Below are 19,918 nucleotides of genomic sequence, written 5' to 3'. Positions count from 1 at the left end.
GAAAAACAGTCTTTAAGAGTCTACATAGAAATAGCACCTGTATCTCAGTTCAAGTCACTCTAGCACAGAAAGATGGAAAAATTAGTTTACTTTGACTAGTAAGGAAACAGATGCTGCTGTACCGTAAACTAACATTGAGTTCCCATATGAAACTGTGCTGAGAAGAGCTAAAACTGTGTCCCCAAGCACTTTGTCAGATGAGAGACTCATCCTTGGGATTCACAAAGCCAGTCAGCCACCTTTTATCTGCTACTTACAATACACGATATATTGGAAAAGCTAAACAGTACAGTCTCTCTGCTTACAAAACAGGATTATATGGGACTGCTGAAATATAACAATATAAGAGTAGTATCTAGATTTAGGGTTTTTTTAGAAACAAACTTTTGCACTCTATGTCATCCTTTGTAGCTTTAGCATAAAGATTAGTGTACAATTAATCTCTCTGTGTTTCAAAAGCAGAAGTACTAGTTCTGCAGTTCTGAAGGACATAACCTGTTCCCTTGACCAAGAACAAGCAAAGCTTTCTTCTATAGATTTTACAGAGTACAGAATGCATATGCAATACACATCTTTTCATGAATTCAAATATATTTAATGCTGTACTTATATAAGTGACATATAAATCTTCTGGGAAAACTGGAACTCATCTCGAAACAATGTGTTACTGCTGCTTAGCAGGGAAAACTTAGTTATGGAAAACTAGCTATTCTAATGTATCAGAGAGAAGCCATAAGTAAACAGTTGCAGCCCTCCTCAGTCCAAAACCCACTATCTACACTGTAATATTGCCATACTAAAAAAAAGACACTTAAATGTGAAGCTAATTACAAAAAAAGACCTCAAGGTTCTACTCAGAGAGCTCATTTGTACCACAACTAAAATTCAAAATGCAAATCAGTCCATTACATTGATTGTAGACAATAATCAAAAAGTGGAAGTTGCCTCGGCTTCTGACAGACTCTTACGTAAAGCACACCGCTTTTTGGTGTAAGTTGAAGAAAAATGCTTTCACACCATTTTATTTTGTTAATTGTTTTATTAACACTGAAGCTTTTGTGTAAACAAGTCCACATACCTGAGACAGCTAACTTCAGTCAGAGCAAAATTCAGCAGCTTAACCATTGGTGTGAAACCTGTGCCTCCTGCTAATAAGAGGAGATCTTCTGAAGTTTGAACTTGAGACTTCTTGAAGTTGCCTTCAGGATTGCTGACAGAAATATAGTCTCCTTTATTTAAAAAATTAAAAATAAACATTAATTTGATGAAATGAAGCTAATCCACATTCTGATTTTTTAAAAGCCATTTCATATTGCCTTCATCTTTATAATATTAGAGTTTCTTTCATTAAGGTAATATACACTTCACATAAGGATCATTCTTGTTAAAAGAAGAGATGTACAAATAAAATGTTTTGTCTTGATGGATTTCACACCATATGAGTACACAAACATTTGCAAATTCGGTGTTAAAAATCTACCTCCGTATCTGAAACGGAAAAGGAAGTGAATCCTAAGTCCCATAAAACAGACCTACGTTCTTTATGCAAAAGTACAATAAGTTGTTCTCAGAGCATATGACATCAAAGCCATCAACTATGATGTGTGATACAGTTCACACACATCACTCAGGAGAGAGCCTAGTTACAGTAAGGACAAGCCCTTAGATTCAAGGAATGGAGAATAAGGTTTAAAAGGAGTTTTAACTAAGTCCTGTTTAAGCAGGTAAACAATAAGAATGTCACAATACTCAGACAGTGAATCTTTAAAAGTAAAGTAATTGTTGCAAAACCAAAGACAACCCCCAACATATATTTACCAATCTGTAGGTGGTCAAGTGCCTGCGTGAACAGTCCGTGGGAATAAATTTTAATCATTAAATATATATGCATGCTATCATGGTGAGGTGGTTCTTGGAAATCCAGTGGCAAAAAAGGCAACACAGGTGTGTATGGTTTTACTACCTCTGTCCCTAGAGAGCAGACAGAAATATAGCTCAAATAATATGTAAAGTATTCTACATCCAGATAGTACAAACAAATACCAAAACAAAGAGTAAATAAATAACCCGTATATACCATAAAAATAAAACCATCTCATGCTTTCATGCAAGTTATTACTTTCCACTACATCAGTTTTTATTAGAGGACTGGAAGCCTTCTACTTCCAGTTAAAATCCTGAGTACGTTATTTCCATGCTACTTAGCAACTAAGGACACAGGATGAAAAGATCTTGAGTCATCCCCAAAGAACATGAAAAACTAAACATTTTCATTAATTTTCAAGTACCACAGCTTGATTTATTCTAAATTTAAACAGCAGGTTTTTAATAATAATAATAATAATAATAATAATAATAATAATAATAATAATAATGCACAGTTATAATTTTTTGTAGGATAATTTCCAAAAGCTGTTGTCTCATGATAGTAAGATCTCAAGAGCTGGACACTAGTAAAGAATTAGGAAAGGAGAAGGAGGAGGTCAAAACAGTTCTCAATTAATGGATGTTTAAAAATTCTTCTGAGAAGTCTCTACCATGTATCCTGCAATCCAAGTACAGCGACCAGTATAACTTTTAATATCCAAATTTTAAGAAGTACCCTTTAAAATAGTAAATTGGGTGTTTCTTTGACCTTATGTTTTCTTTTTTTAAGCTTTTACAAAATTTTGAAGAATAGCACATTGAAGAAAAGCACGTGCTTTTCAAGACACATTCCTCTCATAACCTCATGTTATCATTAATATCTCACAACTGGAGTGCAAAGCAGTGTTGCCATGACTACTATAAATCCCTCAGAAGAAAAAAAAAAACTGCAACAGTACCCTCCTCATTTCAAAAAAGCTAAAAACTAAAAGGAACTGACCAATGATACATAAGACATATCCGATAAGCTTTCCACACTTCAAAGATGAACAGCACTGCTTTGGAGTTTTTAAAGAGAAATTTGACAATAGAGACAGTAAGGTCACAAATAAATGCCAGCCATCTCAACAATTAGCTTTCCATCAATATTAATCCAGTCATTATTAAGTATTATCCCAACTCTATGAAAAGGATTCATGTAAATATATCCATTACTACACTCTCAATTTCTCTTACCTGCAATAATTTGTTTGAGGTAAACGTGTTGTCCTGTGGGAACACAGACATGTGTGCCCTTAGGCAACATTAGGCAGAAGAGTTTGGTGTCATGGGTAACTTCTGTCTTAGAAACCAACTTGCATTTCCTGAAGAACAGTCCTAAAAACATTTTTCTTGTTATTTAAGTCTCAATCTGTCATTCTTTTATTATATATCTTTCAATAAGAGAGACAAATGTGTGTATTTCACTATATATTTATAAAAATATAAATAAATATATAAATATTTATTTATAAATAATAAATAGATGCTTCTTGATTGTGTAATTACTAATTATTAGTGTAATTACTAATAATTGTTATAATTCTGGACTAAGGACTCATGTATAATGTCATTTTAAGAGCCTCTGAGTTATTGACTGGGAGTAAGTAGAAAAGCACCAAAAACTATCAGAACCATTTGTACTACATTGCACCTGCACTGAGCTCCCAATACAAGTACAGCATGGGTACACAGAAGCAGATCAAAAACAGCTGGTGGAATGCAAGCAAAATGCAAGCCTGCACTGCACCCCACTCCTCAGCAACAGACTACCCACAGCCACCCCAGCAGGCTGAGGGAAGTGACCCTGCACTTCTATTTTGTTCTTCAGAAACCTCACCTAGGGTACCATATGCAGCTCTGGGGTCATCAGCATAAGAAGGATGTGGACCTGCTGGAGCAAGTCCAGAAAAGGGCCACAAAGATGAACAGAGGGCTGGAGCACCTCTCCTAAGAAGATACACTGAGAAAGTAGGGGCTGCTCAACCTGGAGAAGAGAAAGCTCCAGGAAGCTTATAGGAACCTTCATTAAAGGAGATGATCATGAGTAATTTTTCTTATTCACAAAATTCTTTCTTGCCACCAAACTGGAATCATTTCAGGTAAAATGATTACTTTTATTAGAAAGCATAAGTTACCAAAAGAACTAGTAATACACAAAAATTGAATAAAATAATTTTTTTTTTAAAAAAAGTGTAACAAGATAACACAGCTACTTTCTATTCTGTTCCCAAATTTTCAGAAGTGGAAATTATCAGTTGCACTGTCTTCATATAAGACTTTCATACTCATTAGAAACAGATGGTAATGCTGACAGTAAGCAGAGGAAGATTCAAGTGAAAAAAGTCAGAATATTTGGACAACACATCAGTGCTACTGTATATTGAGTGCTGCATAGAAATACCAGATAAAAAGGTATAAAACAGCTTTTTTAAAAAAAGTTTTTTAGCAAATCATTATTATTTCTTTGTTCACACTGCACAAGATTTCTTTACCTGTGACATTATTTTGCTCCACAGAGTGGAAACAAAAATGAAAACTCTGCAATTCAGAATAAGGGAGCACAGTTCTAAGCAGAAAATGAAAATCGCTATTTAAGACTAAACCAAGTGAATGTAAGCCTCCAAAATGCAGATTTTATGGTTGAGGTAAAAGCACAGGTTCAAATGAAGGAAACACATGTAGGCCTGAGCATTCTTCTTCTATAAACTCTCCTGCAGGCTCAATTTTAAATTTGGAGATTTTAAAATTTAAAAGCTGCAGAACAGGAGTTTCTGAAGTAGGGATTAAAAAGCTATAGATATAAATTTATTTGTTAGATTCCTTACTTTTGTAATCAGGGATTTGAAGAAACTCAGAGGTAGCAAGCCCCTTAAGTTTTCTGCATATTCAATTTAAGCTGATGTGAACTCAGTCAATGATATGTAATAAAGTTATCCAATACCTATAGTACTGCTCTGCATGACAGGAGAAATGTTATGTTGGAGATTGACTTCTTAGGAAAAAAAAGCAAAGTAATTATCTAGAAAGCATTGGTTACTAATGTTCAATATATATTTTGTCAATGGTATCTAACTATCCACACCTTCCTCATTTGCAAAGGATCTATAAAGCCACTCTATTCTATATCTCTTGTTCTTTCAGATTATCTTCTCTTTCTGTTTTCTACAATCACAAAACGCAATAAGGAGGGAGAAAGTGAGCAACAGACAGCAGACAACACATTAGATCAGGCTGTAACCCCTTAGATACAGAGGATCATATAAAAAAAATCTAATTTTCAAGTGGATGACTCAACAGTTTCTGAAACTCTCAAAAGGAAAATTACATTCCAAATAAACTAGAGGTAGCTACAGAGATGTGCTTTTATGCAGTCTTTCTTTTCAAACCACATTAATTTCTTGACTTTAAAGGCCCACACAGCATAACTGAGGGCCAGTAAGAGGTGTACAACATCATGAGCAACATTTCATTAGCTCTTAAAAATGCACAGCTTTGCTTTCACACATAAGGCAGACTATTATCTAAAAGTCAATTTTTGAGCATTATTAGACAGAGGACCAAGAGGGCTTTTGAGAAACTAGGCGCAATAACATCAGGAGTCTGGTTATATTATACAATGTAATGGTGCAGAAATTTTTAATTTAGCTGAAAAAAAACCCAAACCCACACTGATCACTATAATATACTTTGGTGCTATAACAAGTTCACAATGTTATTATTATCACAAAATGAATCCATATATAACATTTACTGCTTCTTGCAGACACATCAGCTTGTTCAGAGCTGGCTTTAATACCTTGTCCTGGGGTGACTAAACCAGGACATACCTATATATGACTTAAGTCCCTCATTTAACCTGAACTCAAGTTACAAAGATGCAGTGTACTGGAACAACCTTACAGCACTGACAAATGTTACTGTACCTACAGTAACAAATGGATGTGAAGGTTTTTGACCCTTCACTCCAGTTACTCCCATAATGACTGACACATGTACCATGCCCTCTCTCCTCAGGGTCTACTGAGGCTTTCATATGGACAGAGAGGTCATTCAGCACACAGGTAACCATGAAATAGAACATTTGGGCAGTGTTCACCTTCCAATATTAGGTTCAACTTCAACTCCATTGTGGGACAAAAACCAAGAAACTAAAGCAAAGCAAAAAACCCTCCTCCAAGTCAAACCCTTTCTAGGAAAATTCCTGAACAGCTTTCAAGATCAGACAATTGTGAAAGAAATGAAGGTAGAAGAACATTAAAATAAAGTCCTGGAAAAAAACCCAAATATGACTAATAAGCTTCAAGAAGTCTTAAAACAGCTGGTAGATGGCCATGAAATTGCTTACCTCTGTCTGTGCGTTTGATAAATGTATTATGACCCTCCTGAGGCTGTCCCAGCATTTTCCAATGAATGTTATCCTTTTTATTTAAGATGATCTCTACTTTCCCTACTTTTTCAGCAATATTTACTGAAAGAGAAAATATTTCATATTGTTACTTCTAGTTATACTCCATACAAAAAATTATTTCACACATCAACTATAATGAAATTCAGAACAATTACTCATTTATCATGACTTAAATTTTAAGTTAGAATATCTAATAAAAGTACTTCCAGGCTCTCTCAATAATGTTTTAGAGTGCAGCTAAAACAAGCACTAACTGCATATGCATAATTAATACACATTATTTGCTAAATAAATTGTGGAACTAGGACAACTTCACAGACTATTCTGGTCAAGAAAAATGCTCCTGAACCCAGAGTCCTCATGTACTGGAAACTGGTGGTTATCACTACTTATTACTTTCTTTTCAAGGTCATTTGAATTAACAATTAAATCCAATAAAATCCCAGTCTAAGCAAAGAACAGTTTACAAATACACAACAGAACTAACTTCCAAATATTTTAACATTTAGTCATATTTAGAAGGATGAGCACTATTAACTTACTACTCCCACAGGCCCAAATGCCACAATTAAAAAAAAATAATGTTATGGCTTGGTTTGACTGACTCTGTCAGGACCTGATGGTAAGCAAAACTGTAAAGTAACTGATGAATCAGAAAAAGAAACTGAAATTCCACACTCTGATATCAGAGTCATAGAGTATCATGAGTTGGAAGGGATCAACAAGGTTCACAGAAATTCAGCTCCTGACTGGACTATCCTAGAAGAGATACAGAACTGCTGCAAGAGACGAATTACCAGCCACATCTTCTGAAACTGCATGATCCAAATCTGAAATAAATACAAACAAACTCTGTGTTAAGCAATAACAAAATTATATTCCAGCCATCATATATACAGAAAATATAAGTAAGTCAAGGAATACTGAGTGAACTAATAACCCTAAAAATTATGCATGTTTATTTGGTCTTGAAATTTGACTCATGACTTCTGCAAGCCTCATGCATGAAGGCATTATTTTTCCCATTACTTATAACAATGGCTCACGTAAATCCAACAATCTGAAATTACTGTACTTGCCCTTGTGAATGACGGCTTTTTAATAATTGTAAAAAACACAACTGAAGAAAAATTTTACACTACTTTAAAATCAATTTCTTATTGCATTTTAGTCCACATGTAAGAAACTTAGTGCATACTAAACAAATGAAGATGTGAGTTGATAAACAACATAATCCCTTTACATCAAGGAACTTTAACCATCTCTAATAATAGAGGAATAAAATACTATTTGGTACATGCAAAATGCTTATGGTCTGATGAGCAGGTTTTAATATAGTAGAATGAAAATTCAGTACTTTCAACTGCAAAATGACAGTACCTACCAACTTCTACAAGATATGACTGGTCATCCATGATGATCTCTCCCCTTAATTGTTTGTCTTGACAGTCAACTATCACCAACTCTGCATTCATGTCCTTTCATAGCCAAGGCAAAAAAAAAAAAAAAAAAAACAACCAATTTTTATAAAGTTCTCCCAGAATTCAAGCTAGATCACAACTGGATCTTACAATTCCTCCTTCATGAAATATGCTTACCTTCTGCTTAGTATATATGACAATTTTGATCAAACTATCTGTTTGGAACCAGTCATAACTGTAAAACAAAAAATAAGGAAAAAAATATATACTTTGAGCATATCAAAACATATTTTACCCCAAGCCTTCAAACAGAGCTTGTTTAACAAATTTACAAGCCAAATACATTACTACTTTTGAAGACTAAATCCAACATCAGTAATTTTGACAAAACTACTAAAATAACTATCTAATTACATATCCTGATAGTCAGTACACTGTAGTTAAAATTGTAGGGCATTAGTTTTACTTAAAAAGCACATGCATTCTCTTTCTAGTATATGAACCTTGCTTACAGATGATTAAAATCTTGAGTCCAGACAGAAGCATTAAATAGGCAGGGTGGCTTCCAAGAGTTAAAGATTCGATGCACATACCACAAAAACACAGTTCCCTTCATCTCCATATATCAAGTTTTTGCATTCATTCCTATGTTCCCAAGTCCAAACCTTGTAATAAATCCAGGCTAAAGTAAGAAAAAAAAAAAAGCCTTCAAATGCTAATTTTTTGCATGGCCTTGCACTTGCCAGGAAGTAACTTCCATCTGCTCCTGGACCAGAAAAAAAGGCACAAAGGGAAGTGCAAACACTTCTGATAGTCAACACATTTTAGGCTGCACATTTTCCAGTCACATGTCAGAATTTTCCAGACACACATGGGAAGAAAGGCAGCAAGGTTTGGAGACCAGTTCAGAAAATAAACCTCATTCCAATTGTTTACAAGCCACAGTATTTTATGACTGCATATAACTAGCCCAGAGAACACACACTCCCAGGGGATTTTGATGCCAAGTAAGAAACTGCACCGTGAGGGCCTAAGGCATGATGGAATAAAATGATGCCTCAGTGATAATAGCAGGCATATCACACTGAGCTTTTAGGGCCTCCTTTGCTTTACATAATGCAGCTATCATATCTTAATATATTTCAGCTTGAAATTATACCCTTTTTCAAGGCATGGCAATTGTTTACAGACAAATTAGTTGAAGTCAAGAAAGTAATCAGTCCTGTTGGAATAATTTTCCATGAGTTTTCTCAAGAAACAAAGCTGAGGAGCCTGCAAATACAAGCCATGCATTTATATACAATCAAGGCAGCACAAGATTTAGGAATCAACAGAACAAGCAAAGAACCATCATCTGCCCATATGACCTCTGGCAAGCTGTTTAAACCTGAACTTTCCTACTTATACAAGGACGGTAATGACACATACCTATTTAATTGAAATTTCAAGAGCTAACCATGGAAGATCTTGCCTTGTTTTTACTAAGAATTGCACAGAACTCTTAAACAGAATGTTTAACAGACAATGACAGACAAAGGCTTACCTTGGACTTAAATCTTTAGAAGAAGCAGCCAGTACTTTCTTCTCAGGAAGCACACCTGCAGAGAGCAGAGAGCCATTAAAATATCTGCTGGGATGCTTCCTTAATATAAATAATACTCAGGTATGTTAGGGGTTTGTGGTTTTGCATTTTTTAACTGAATGTTTTAAGTGTCCTCGAACAATATTTGGTGGCTTTATTTCCACAGTACCCAGACTATGTACATTTAAGGTATTTAGTTTTTATTCAGCACTCTCTCTTGGTGAGCAAGGTCCTAGAACATGGGGGTCTACTTCAGAACTTGAGTTCCACACACCACAGTACCTGTGTTGTACTCAGTTTCATCAGTTATTAGCTTGTGCTTTTACACTTTGTGATAGTGAAGTACAGAAAGGCAAAAAGGTTATCTGAGTGACTTTCCTTTAACAGAACTGTGTTTATACAATTCACGTGAATAAATTCAATTTGAGATGTCTGATCTAACCTAATTCACAAATAAAATTCCATGTAAGTCGATTAAGCAGAGATATCAGCCCTAATCCTTCTACACAGCACTTTGCTAAGAACTTTCAAAGAATTCAGATACTCACATTAACTATTTAACTGCATGAAACAGTGTGAAACAGCCTTTGCTGGGAAGCAACAGTTGCTCAGTCTTTCAAAATGTCAGTTGTACTAATCTCCGGCATAATAGAAATTGAATATATTTGGCAAAATCTTGAGGACAGAGATAGATAAAAGCAACAGCAATCCTGCATCAACTTTAACACAAGCTAGATAGAATGATGATGGAAGAAGTTCAGACTGAACAGCTGGTAAGTGTTGGTTTCAAGCCCATTCAAAGGCAAACTTTGCAAATCTGAAATGGCTATACATAAAATAATTAGCACATGAATTCTCAATTACCCAGACTATTATCTTCTAAACTCCAGTAAGTTTTGTAGTATGACTACAAGCTTAAACAGTAATTGAGTGGCTCTACCACGTGGGAAGTAGATAAAAACAAAGAGAGCTACTCTGGTCTAATCCAATCTGTCAAAACTATTTGATCACCCAGATGGGAGAATTAACCCAAAGCAATAAAAACTCAGTCAAATTACTTATTCTTTGATCCTTAATTACTCCTAAATACACACCATCTGCAGCTGCCAAGGAAGCTAAATGGCCGAGCAGTCAGATCACTGCAAAAGAAAACCAATCACCTAACGATAAAAGCCTTCTCAAAAGCTAAGCCTTTCTTGAAGACACATCATATGATTTGCTTGGCCTCCACAGAAAACAGGAATCCATGGTCTTACTTACTCCTATATGCTTTTACAGGTCCAGAGAAATATACTAACAGCCACAATAAAATAGAACATTCTGGCAAACCAATTTATTTAGATGCTAATTTTAGATGTAAGATGCTACATGAAAACAATGATTCACGCTGCAATAAAAAGACGATGATTCAGGTGATCAGTGAACCAATTAAGCAAAGTGCTTTATTAGTCACGGTGATCACAAACTAAGAAAAGCTGTAGGTGAAGCCAAAGGCTGATGGCAGGCATGAAATGAAGAGTTTAAGGTGACCAGATAAATAGCAGAATTACAACCCTGCATCACAGGACTGGTTTCCACAATCCCAAGGCTAGTGATAAAGGTTCTCATGCCATCTTCATAGCTACATTGGATAGAGTTTGGTTTGGTAGGTGGTTTGCATCATAGACAGAAAATGAGTAGAACTGCCAGTCACAAAAGGTGTGATCAGCATACAAAGTCCAGCTGGGGCCTAGTTACTGTTAGCATGCCCTAGGGAACAGGGAATGCTGATGTTGTTTCACACAGTCACTAGCAACCTACAGGACACACACTCTCCCAGTCAGAGCAACAACAAATCATGCAAACAGGCAAAACATGAAAAGTTAAGGTTATTAAGGGATGTAGAGAGACAGAAGAAATGGGCTGACAAAAACTTCATGAAGCTCAGAAGGAAATGCAAAATTTTGCAGTTTGAAAGAAAAAAAAAAGGAACCAGCAAAACAAGTGGAAGACCTGACCAGATAGAAAAGACTTTGGCAGAAAATCTTCCCAGCACCTCACAGACAAGCTGACTGTGCTTGTCCATCCCATATCTCCCTTGTCTACACTATTTTACTGCAGTTTTACAATACTTTCAAACATAGAATTCAAAGTACTTGGTTAGGATTTTGCCTTCTGAAATTTCCACAGATCACTACAGCCTCAGCTTTGGGTTCAAATGCAAAAAGAAGTGTGGGTAAATACTGCTCGTTCAATTATATTCACATAAGTTTGAGATTCACTCCCCAATTGGCTTCAGGTGAAAACTTACCATTAAGCTGTTTCTTGTCCTCAGACACAGTAGAAGAAATCTCTGCAAGCACTAAGAAAAAACAAGCACGAGAATTAAGAAGTTATAGTACTTGCCCACATCATGCTAAATTCGCCAAAGAATCTCCAAATAAACCTTCCAAAAGGCTTAATGGAATGACCAGGATGCTTTAGACATCAAGAAGCAACAAATAAATGCAGCACTCATTACCATTCAAAAAAAATTATATCTAATTAAAAAATTGGTACAAGTGACAAAAGTTGCACAGCACTTAAGGACAAGAAATGGCAGAACCCTGACACTTTAAAAAAAAAACATCACAAATCATCTTTTATAAGCTTCATAGCTAAGAAGAAGCTCACTGAATCTGTTAAGAATTCCAATGACACTTGTCTCATGACATGACATGACACAGTGGACTGCAAATCTGACCAACCCAATCCTTAGAAATCTAAACCAAATCCTTGTCAGGAGCACAGAAAAAAAGAAAATCTTCCTATAAGCTCCCACTGCCAAATGATTTTATTTTAAAGTTATTATCTGAGTTTTTCATTAATTCTACTGTATGCTACAACTATTCCAAGCCAACCAACTCTAGCAGGAAGGGGAAAAAAAAAAAAAAAAAAAAAGACCAGGTGTCAATTCATTTTTAAGGTGCTCAGCCTCATGTCCTTCTGTTCACAATGAATCTGTGGGGAAAGCAGACTTCTGGATATACCTGGCCCCATTTCTGCCCTTCTCTACATTGCACATCTCAGAATGTCCCAATATGAAAGATCCAATTTAGATTCTCTCTAATGGGAGCCAAGTTTGGGCTTCTTCTTACCTTTACTGTTTCCCACAAGGTAGGAAAAATAAATCTGTTATTCCTGCACCCTTTTATGAAAACCAAAATGGGAATTTTTCTTCCCTGTTTTTCCATATCCTCCCCAGTGCTCTGCATCACACCAGCCAGTGTTAGAGGAAAAATGCTAGACACAAGCTAAGGAAGGCTCCTAGAGCAAAGCACCTACCATACAGTATTGCAAAATTACTTGAGAGCTCTTCAAGAACAACCTTCATCAGAGGCTTTCATGTTGTGCCACATATTTTCAGTTGAGGTAAAAAGAAAATACTCCACAAATTTTTGGTTGAGGCAACATTTATCTGCATATTCTACTATACACCAGGATGGGCAAGGTATTCACAAAAACTTCTATCTAATGAAAGATAATTTTTTGTATTTAGAAGTCTACTCTCATTTCACTACAGTTTAACACACCACACAGAAATCAGCACTGCAATTTTAAGGACCATGTGAGACACAGTGAAGGCAGAACCCTGCCTCTCTTCCTTGGGTGACATCACAGTTCTAAGTCCAATCTTGTTGAATTAACAATAATACAATATGCATTCTGACTCCCAAGTAACCACTAAAGTAACACAGGGACTATGTTACTATATACACTAACAAGTGTCTCTGGAAACATCAGCATTATTAAAACTCTTCAGAATGTGCTAATGTTTACAGCTGAGCACCCTGAATGGACAGCAAGCAGTTTCATGCTATACAGGTTTGCTGAGGGAGATTCTGAAATCACCTCTTACATACATGAGTACTGCACTGGCCTTCTGAGCAAATACAAACCCTACATGTTTCAGTGCAAAGATCCACTGTAATCAAGACAGGACACTTCAGAATTTCTTCTTAGTCACTACTAAAGCGTGAGGCAGCATTCTCAAAATACAAGTTGACAAAACACTATTGCCAACATTTTCAACAGACTCTTCTTTCTCAGAAAAAAAACCAACCTACAGTGTGCAAGAACCAATTCAGTTTCTTTAAGCAGTTCAGTAAGCAAATTGCACCATCCCCCAAGAAACCACCAAAACACAGGAGAAAAACAACTCTAAGCTAAACAACCACAAATCTTCCAGCAATGCCCCAACAAACCTACATCTGCCTTCCTTGCTCTGTACCAAGACTGCACCAAATAGCAAGTACCAATGTTTGTCCTACTACTGAACACTCACTCTCTGTCACAAAAAGAAAGCAATGTAATCCACAATTTGAAGTCCTGTCTTCCCTCTATACTTATAGGGAAAATTTAATCCTCTATTCAAAAACATGCACCTTAATTTAGTAATTTATTCTTCTATTCTGAAATGAAAACTTTGCAGAATATGGCCTTCTAGATAAAAGACTAGAATTACTAGAATTACTGCTGGATAATAGTGAAGTACATCAAGAACTTTTTGACAATTCAAAGGAGGAGGATATATTCAGTTCCCTCCTGGGAACTGAAATAAACCTTGAGAATATTACAGTGAAGGATTTCAGCAAGTCCCATGCTGGAGTGCTCCAGAGAAGGGCCAGAAAGCTGGTGAACAGTCTAGAGGGTAAATCCTGTGAGGAGTGGCTGAGGGAGCTGGGGGTGTTTATCCTGGAGAAGAGGAAGCTGAAGGGGCCCTTACTGCTCTCTACAACTCCCTGAAAGGAGGGTATAGCCAGATGGGGGTGACCTCTTGGCTGCACCAGGGGAGGTTCTGGTTGGAGATCAGGAAGAACTTCCCTGAAAGGACTGTCAAGTATTGTACCAGGCTGCCCAGGAAGGTGGTAGAGTCGCCATCCCTGGAAGTGTTCAAGAAATAACTGGACATGACACTCAGTCCATGGTCTAGATGACAAGGTGGTGGCTGTTCAAAGGATGGATTCGATCTTGGAGGTCTTCTCCAACCTAAATGAATCTGTAGTTCTGTTATCAATTTGATCCTTTATTAACAAAATTACATTTTTTCAAGTCTGAAATGGCTAAAAGTGACACACACAACAGAACTAGTTTTATATAGTTGACAAACTTTATCCTGCAAATTTTACTACAGCAAAATGGACAGTCCTATTAACAAACTAAGCACAAAAAAGGAACAGCAGAAAATGGACTGCCAGATCCAAAAGGAGTGAAGATGTATCTATATTTTACTGACTGGCTGTCACAAGAATTCCTTCCAGTTGCAAAAAAGTTACATTAATAAAATCAACAAAATTCATATTAACTTTTAAATTTCTAACTCAGTTGACAAAGTAGCAGTAACATCTCTGTAATGCCTCAACTCAGTGAGGCAACTATGCTGCTGAGGTTTCTCCATACTTTGCAGCATTTACCTTAAAAGTTCCACACTGGAATTAGCTACCTAGTGTTGGAGTCTGAGATACAGACTGTGTGCCCTTGTTTTTAATATTTAATTCTAAGATTCAAGAAAACACTGAATTTCATATAATATGAAATTCATGAGCATGTTTTCATAGTGATACATGAAAACAAATGCTAAAGTTAGATAAGAAAGGTAGGTGTGTAGATTAGAAAATTTCTTAAATCACTGGGTGAAAAAGTAGTTTAGAGAAGAGGAGACAATATGGAGGATTTAGGGTGTTGTCCCTTGTCCCTTCTTCTTTCTTCTTCATGTTCTTCTCCTAGAGGTTTTTGGGTAATAGTAAGTGATTGGATAGAAAATGCCGCAGTGCATCACAGAGGTGATGGGTCATTGGGTCATTAAGAAAAATAATATACATGTCTATTGTTAATGGGGTAAAAATAGGTATAAAGATAAAAGAACTGCGTAGTTCGGGGCCATTTTGTGCATCAGACACGAAGTGTGCCACAAGGCCTTGTTTGTACCATCCGAAGAAAGAAATGTGCCAAATTGCAAAGATTAACCTTGTAACCAGCCTGGAGAGACCTGTTAAGTTTTGTAAGGATCCTTCAATAAACACGAGAAACAAGATTCTAACAAGCTCAGGAGTTTTCTTCAAATCATAAAGACTGAGATAAGTGGAACTCCCCACGAGGGAGGATCCCAGAAGAATTCAGCCCAAAGGAGGCTGAGAGACTAGAGAAAAGTTGTATCCACAGAGAATTGAGCCCAAAGGAGGCTGAGAGACTAGAGAAAAGTTGTATCTACAGAGAATTGAGCCCAAAGGAGGCAAGGAAAGGGAAATTACACCTAGCATCATGGAGACATAAAATACTATACTACTTCACACAAAGACCAAACTCAACCTAACTGTTAAGATGATGTAATCTAAGTATTAAGGAAGGACGCAGCGCACTTCTTCAGGAGCTGAAGAGCTACAAGATAGCTAAAATTGTGAACTGAAGTATGCCACAGAATTGGAGAAAAATAGTTGTAATAATTAATTCTTTCATGTTTTCACTGCAGTTTTGCTAAGGGTCAGTACTGAGTAACAGTGTCTGCTTCCCAGGTATAGGAAATTTTGGCTGTGGCCTACAAACAAAAGAACAGACCGAAGATCAAAGTTTCTGGAAACCATCACCTGCATTCTAAGACTATACCTCATTTTTTGCTCTCCTGGCTCAGAGGAGTCTGTTGTATCAGCAAAATTTTCTCAAGGTAAATTCAAACTAAAGGATACAATAAAGTGTTCTGGAAAGAGAAACTCTCATGAAGCTCATGAAGTGTATTCAAAGATCTCAATATGTAAGCAACATGCCAGATGCATGTAAGGTGCTGAAATCACCAGATTGAAAATACTGACTTTTATTTCAAGATGAGAGCTGCCCTATGACAGTTTTTCCTCAGGGTTCAGAAGAAAAAAGAGGGATGGCAGGGAAGTAAAAGGTCTTTTCTATACATACAGACACGTAACACACATGCACAGCTGTTTTCTAATGACTGAAAAGAAGAAATATAGCAGTACATAACAAGTCTTCAACTATACAACAGTTTCATCGTCAGGTATCTGCTGTAAAAAAATTAATATATACAAAAGCCTTCAACTCTATGCAAGAATAGAGACCCTCCTCATAAATATGAGGTGATTTACAATTTCTTACAATTTCCAGATAATTTTTTAATAAAGTATAATAGACAATATTTCATTCTTAAAACAACTCACCTTTTGGAGCAGCAATAGGCTTGACAGCCATTCTCCCAACAAGACATTCCTTCAGCATTGATTCATAATTGACCCAGCGATGAACCTACATTAACAAAATATTTTTTCAGAAAATTTGGAATTCTTACTATGTTGTTCTATGCTCTGAAATAGAAAAGTTCATTTTTGTATATTGACTAATATAATTCATTTAGCAGATTATTTTTTAAACACATTAGAAGTCACTATTACATCAGTCGGTACTTATTTTTACTTCTATTACAGAATCATGGCATTAAGTGAAACCATAGGATTATGAAAGAAGCAACAATAGTTTGATTTACTCATTTATGCTTTGCAATATCTGAACATCATAACCTTGAGCTACAGAATATATTTCAGAGCAGCATTTTTATGACGCATGCTACACAACTAACAGAATAAAAACCTTGTCATTACCACAATGTTTATTAGTCTTGTTTAGACAAGTGAAGGGAAAAGGGATGAAGGAAACAAACAAAGAATAACAGTTAAGACACACACCTCCTACCAAGCTGGCGTATTTCTGTTTGCTTCTGTCCTACTATCACTGAATCATTTGGAAATTCCCTATTTTAGAAAGTAAAATAAAGTGAAGAAAAAGCAGTAGCTTTACAGACCAGAACTGGAGAACTTGAAGAGGAAATGGATGGCAGAAAAGCGAATTCTGATAGGGCATCCAGGATAACATCACAAGAAGAGAAAAGGAAACAAAGTGTTGCATGACAAATTTGAATGGTATCTAGATTTAAAATAAAAACTTTAAACTGGACTAGCTAAGGAGATGAGACAAAGAATCCCATCAACAAGTCGTAATTTCTTCATATACAGGTAACAGAAAGAAATGAAGGATTATGAATGACAGTTAATTTTCTAGAAATTTGGGGAGCACTAGCAATCTACCAAGCTCTTAAAAAAAGACCACTATCTGACAGAAACAGAAGGCTAAAGCAGAGGGGAAAACAAACACCTCCAGTAACAGCAAAGTCATAAGCCAGAAACAATAAAAGTGAAAAACATATTTTCAGGCTCTAAACCTGCTTCCATTCCCATGATAAAAAACTAAAAACTTGCAAGCATATATCTGAACTTAACTACAGGAGCTTCCCCAAATACTCCCAATGTCAAGACTCCTTTTTTCAAGGACATCATAGAATGACCCAGCAACATAATTGCAAGCCACAACTTGAAACTGAATACTTGATACTACAAATTTCTTGAAATCAAAGAATTATGCCTAAAACCAACACTTCATTTGTGGAAAGATTAACCAAGGATAAACTCTACAAAGCTAAGACATTACCCATCTTTATTTACAATGTTAAAAATATTTTGCAGATGAAGGCATAACATACTCTGATGCACAACATGTAAAGAGGTAACATATTTCCTTTCAGAAACAGAGGAGATTTCTTTTCTGCTCTTTCCCAGTTTCTCAGATAAACCTAGTAATGGAGATCCACAGAATGTGTTTCTAAAAAATACTAACTCAGTGAATCACATTTTACAGCACCAAGCTTGTGATCCCTTGCAGAAAGCACACGCATGCTAAAGAATCTTCATTTTCTGAGTATTGTCAAAACATTTAAATAAATAGTAAACAAATAAGAGACCAACTGTCATCTTGTGATTTGTTCACCAGTTAAAGTTAATAGAAGCTCCAGCATTTTTTCTGATAATAGAGCTGCCAAGTAAATAGAAAAGAATTCCACAAGCTTTCTTCAAAAAGTGAAAGCTCTTAGAAAAATAGGCCTCTTCAACAGCAGCCATTGCAGCAATTTATTAAGAAGACGGTAGCTTTATTGCTAGTTTTATCGCTATTTCTCCTAAAAAAAAAGGTCTAACTGAAGCATAATTCTAACACCATAAAGTGACATTTTCATTAGTGTCTTTTGATACAAAGGTTAAATGACATGTCTCTTCCAACACGTGTAATTTTAAGCAGTGATCTGCTGCCTTTCCTTAGGATTGAAAAAGTTCAAATCACCATTTGCATTGAAAAGCCCTAAAAATAATCACAAAACATGCATTTTTCAAAGTATGGTGAGCAAGTGTCATTTGCTGCCAGAAGTTCTCACCTGATCAAAGAGATCTGTACCATCAGTTCCTGCTGCTTTCATTAGTTCATCCTCACCACCTGGATGGTACTCCATGTACGGCGTCACATTATATACAAATCCTGAAGAAAACCGAATATAAAAGCATATGAGCAGCATTTCTACAACCACCCCTGTCTCCAAAAATAATGGAAAGGTTAGCACAAATTAAAGAGTGCACTAGCAAACCGTAGGCATCATTGGAACAAACAGCATGACTTCACAAAAACAGAAACTGAAGTCACTCAATTGTATAGAGCACAAGAGGTATCCTAATACACAGAGATGCCAATCCTACAGTGCCACACCACTTGCCCTGGCTTAAGACTTCAACCTAGAAATTGAACATGGTGTAACCTAGCTAGAGGGTAAAAGTACCACAGGCAGGTTTAAAACGAGACAAAATTGAACCAGATAGTGCACAGAATTGTTTTCAGTTTCCCTTCCAATTAAGTTATCCCTGAAGTGTTGTTGTTGTTTCCCTACCACCCATCACCATCACGGAATGAAATGCCTACAGGAACAAACTGTCTCACTCAAGGAAAAACTGTCACCATCAGCAACAAAACTTCCATTCTTCAGATTCAGCAATGTCAGAAATTTAACATAGCTTGTGCTCATTAATGGCTTACAACTCTGGTTGTATCTGTCCCAGTAAAAGGGCTCAGCATTGTTTCTACACTTCCAGCGAGATAAAACAATGTTTCTTTACAGGTCTGAAATGATGAAGGCTAATTATTGTTGCTAGGCAACTGGGTTATTGGAGCCTGAAGAATGCAGCTATAAACAGATTTAACTAGAGACATACTGCTGCTAACATGATTATTTTGCCTCCCTACCTACCTAAGTATTTGAAGATATTTAACATCATCAAAACAGGAAGCTACCGAAAATGGAACAGTGGCAGTGCTTTCAGAAGCTTTGAAGACATTAGGAAGTGTCCATTAATTACTTCAGAAGGAGAGAAAAGCATTCAGCACTGAACCTGGGGCAGACATACTTGGAGCAATCCTAGCTGGCAAGAACAACCATCCCAGTCAACAACAAAGACCCCGTAAATAACAAAGGAAGGATCTCTGCACACTTTACTGACCTGCTCTACTGATGGCTGTATTCATTGTGCCATCTTGTGTGCAGCAATGATTACTGCACACAATAAATTTTAAGAACTGCATAGCCATGGCCTCCTGAATATTACTCAAATTTACCATCAAATTTGCTAGAAAAAGAAATATCATTCATATAGCCTTCATTTTTAACTCCCCTGAACCCCCCTTTATATATAAATTGTGTCCTATATG

At 36.3% G+C, this 19,918-nt stretch overlaps 1 protein-coding gene across 2 annotated transcripts in view; it reads right to left on the bottom strand.

Annotated features, from left to right (window-relative positions):
• Positions 1 to 19,918, bottom strand: part of LOC131577581 (cytochrome b5 reductase 4) — a 33,925-nt gene that overhangs the window by 11,024 nt on the left and 2,983 nt on the right. For both annotated transcript variants that reach the window (XM_058835573.1, XM_058835574.1), the window contains exons 3-13: positions 18,600 to 18,700; positions 16,504 to 16,588; positions 11,610 to 11,660; positions 9,281 to 9,335; positions 7,915 to 7,972; positions 7,701 to 7,794; positions 7,114 to 7,146; positions 6,254 to 6,376; positions 3,103 to 3,243; positions 1,819 to 1,971; positions 1,079 to 1,229 (exon numbers count right to left, since the gene is read on the bottom strand). In XM_058835573.1, the coding sequence (XP_058691556.1) occupies positions 1,079 to 1,229; positions 1,819 to 1,971; positions 3,103 to 3,243; positions 6,254 to 6,376; positions 7,114 to 7,146; positions 7,701 to 7,794; positions 7,915 to 7,972; positions 9,281 to 9,335; positions 11,610 to 11,660; positions 16,504 to 16,588; positions 18,600 to 18,700 (1,045 nt within the window). The remainder of the gene's footprint in view (positions 1 to 1,078; positions 1,230 to 1,818; positions 1,972 to 3,102; positions 3,244 to 6,253; positions 6,377 to 7,113; positions 7,147 to 7,700; positions 7,795 to 7,914; positions 7,973 to 9,280; positions 9,336 to 11,609; positions 11,661 to 16,503; positions 16,589 to 18,599; positions 18,701 to 19,918) is intronic.

This window comes from Poecile atricapillus, chromosome 3 (genome assembly GCF_030490865.1).
Source record: "Poecile atricapillus isolate bPoeAtr1 chromosome 3, bPoeAtr1.hap1, whole genome shotgun sequence".
NCBI lineage: Eukaryota > Metazoa > Chordata > Aves > Passeriformes > Paridae > Poecile > Poecile atricapillus.
Note: the sequence above shows the minus strand (reverse complement) of the source record. Positions and strands in the feature narration are given on the sequence as shown.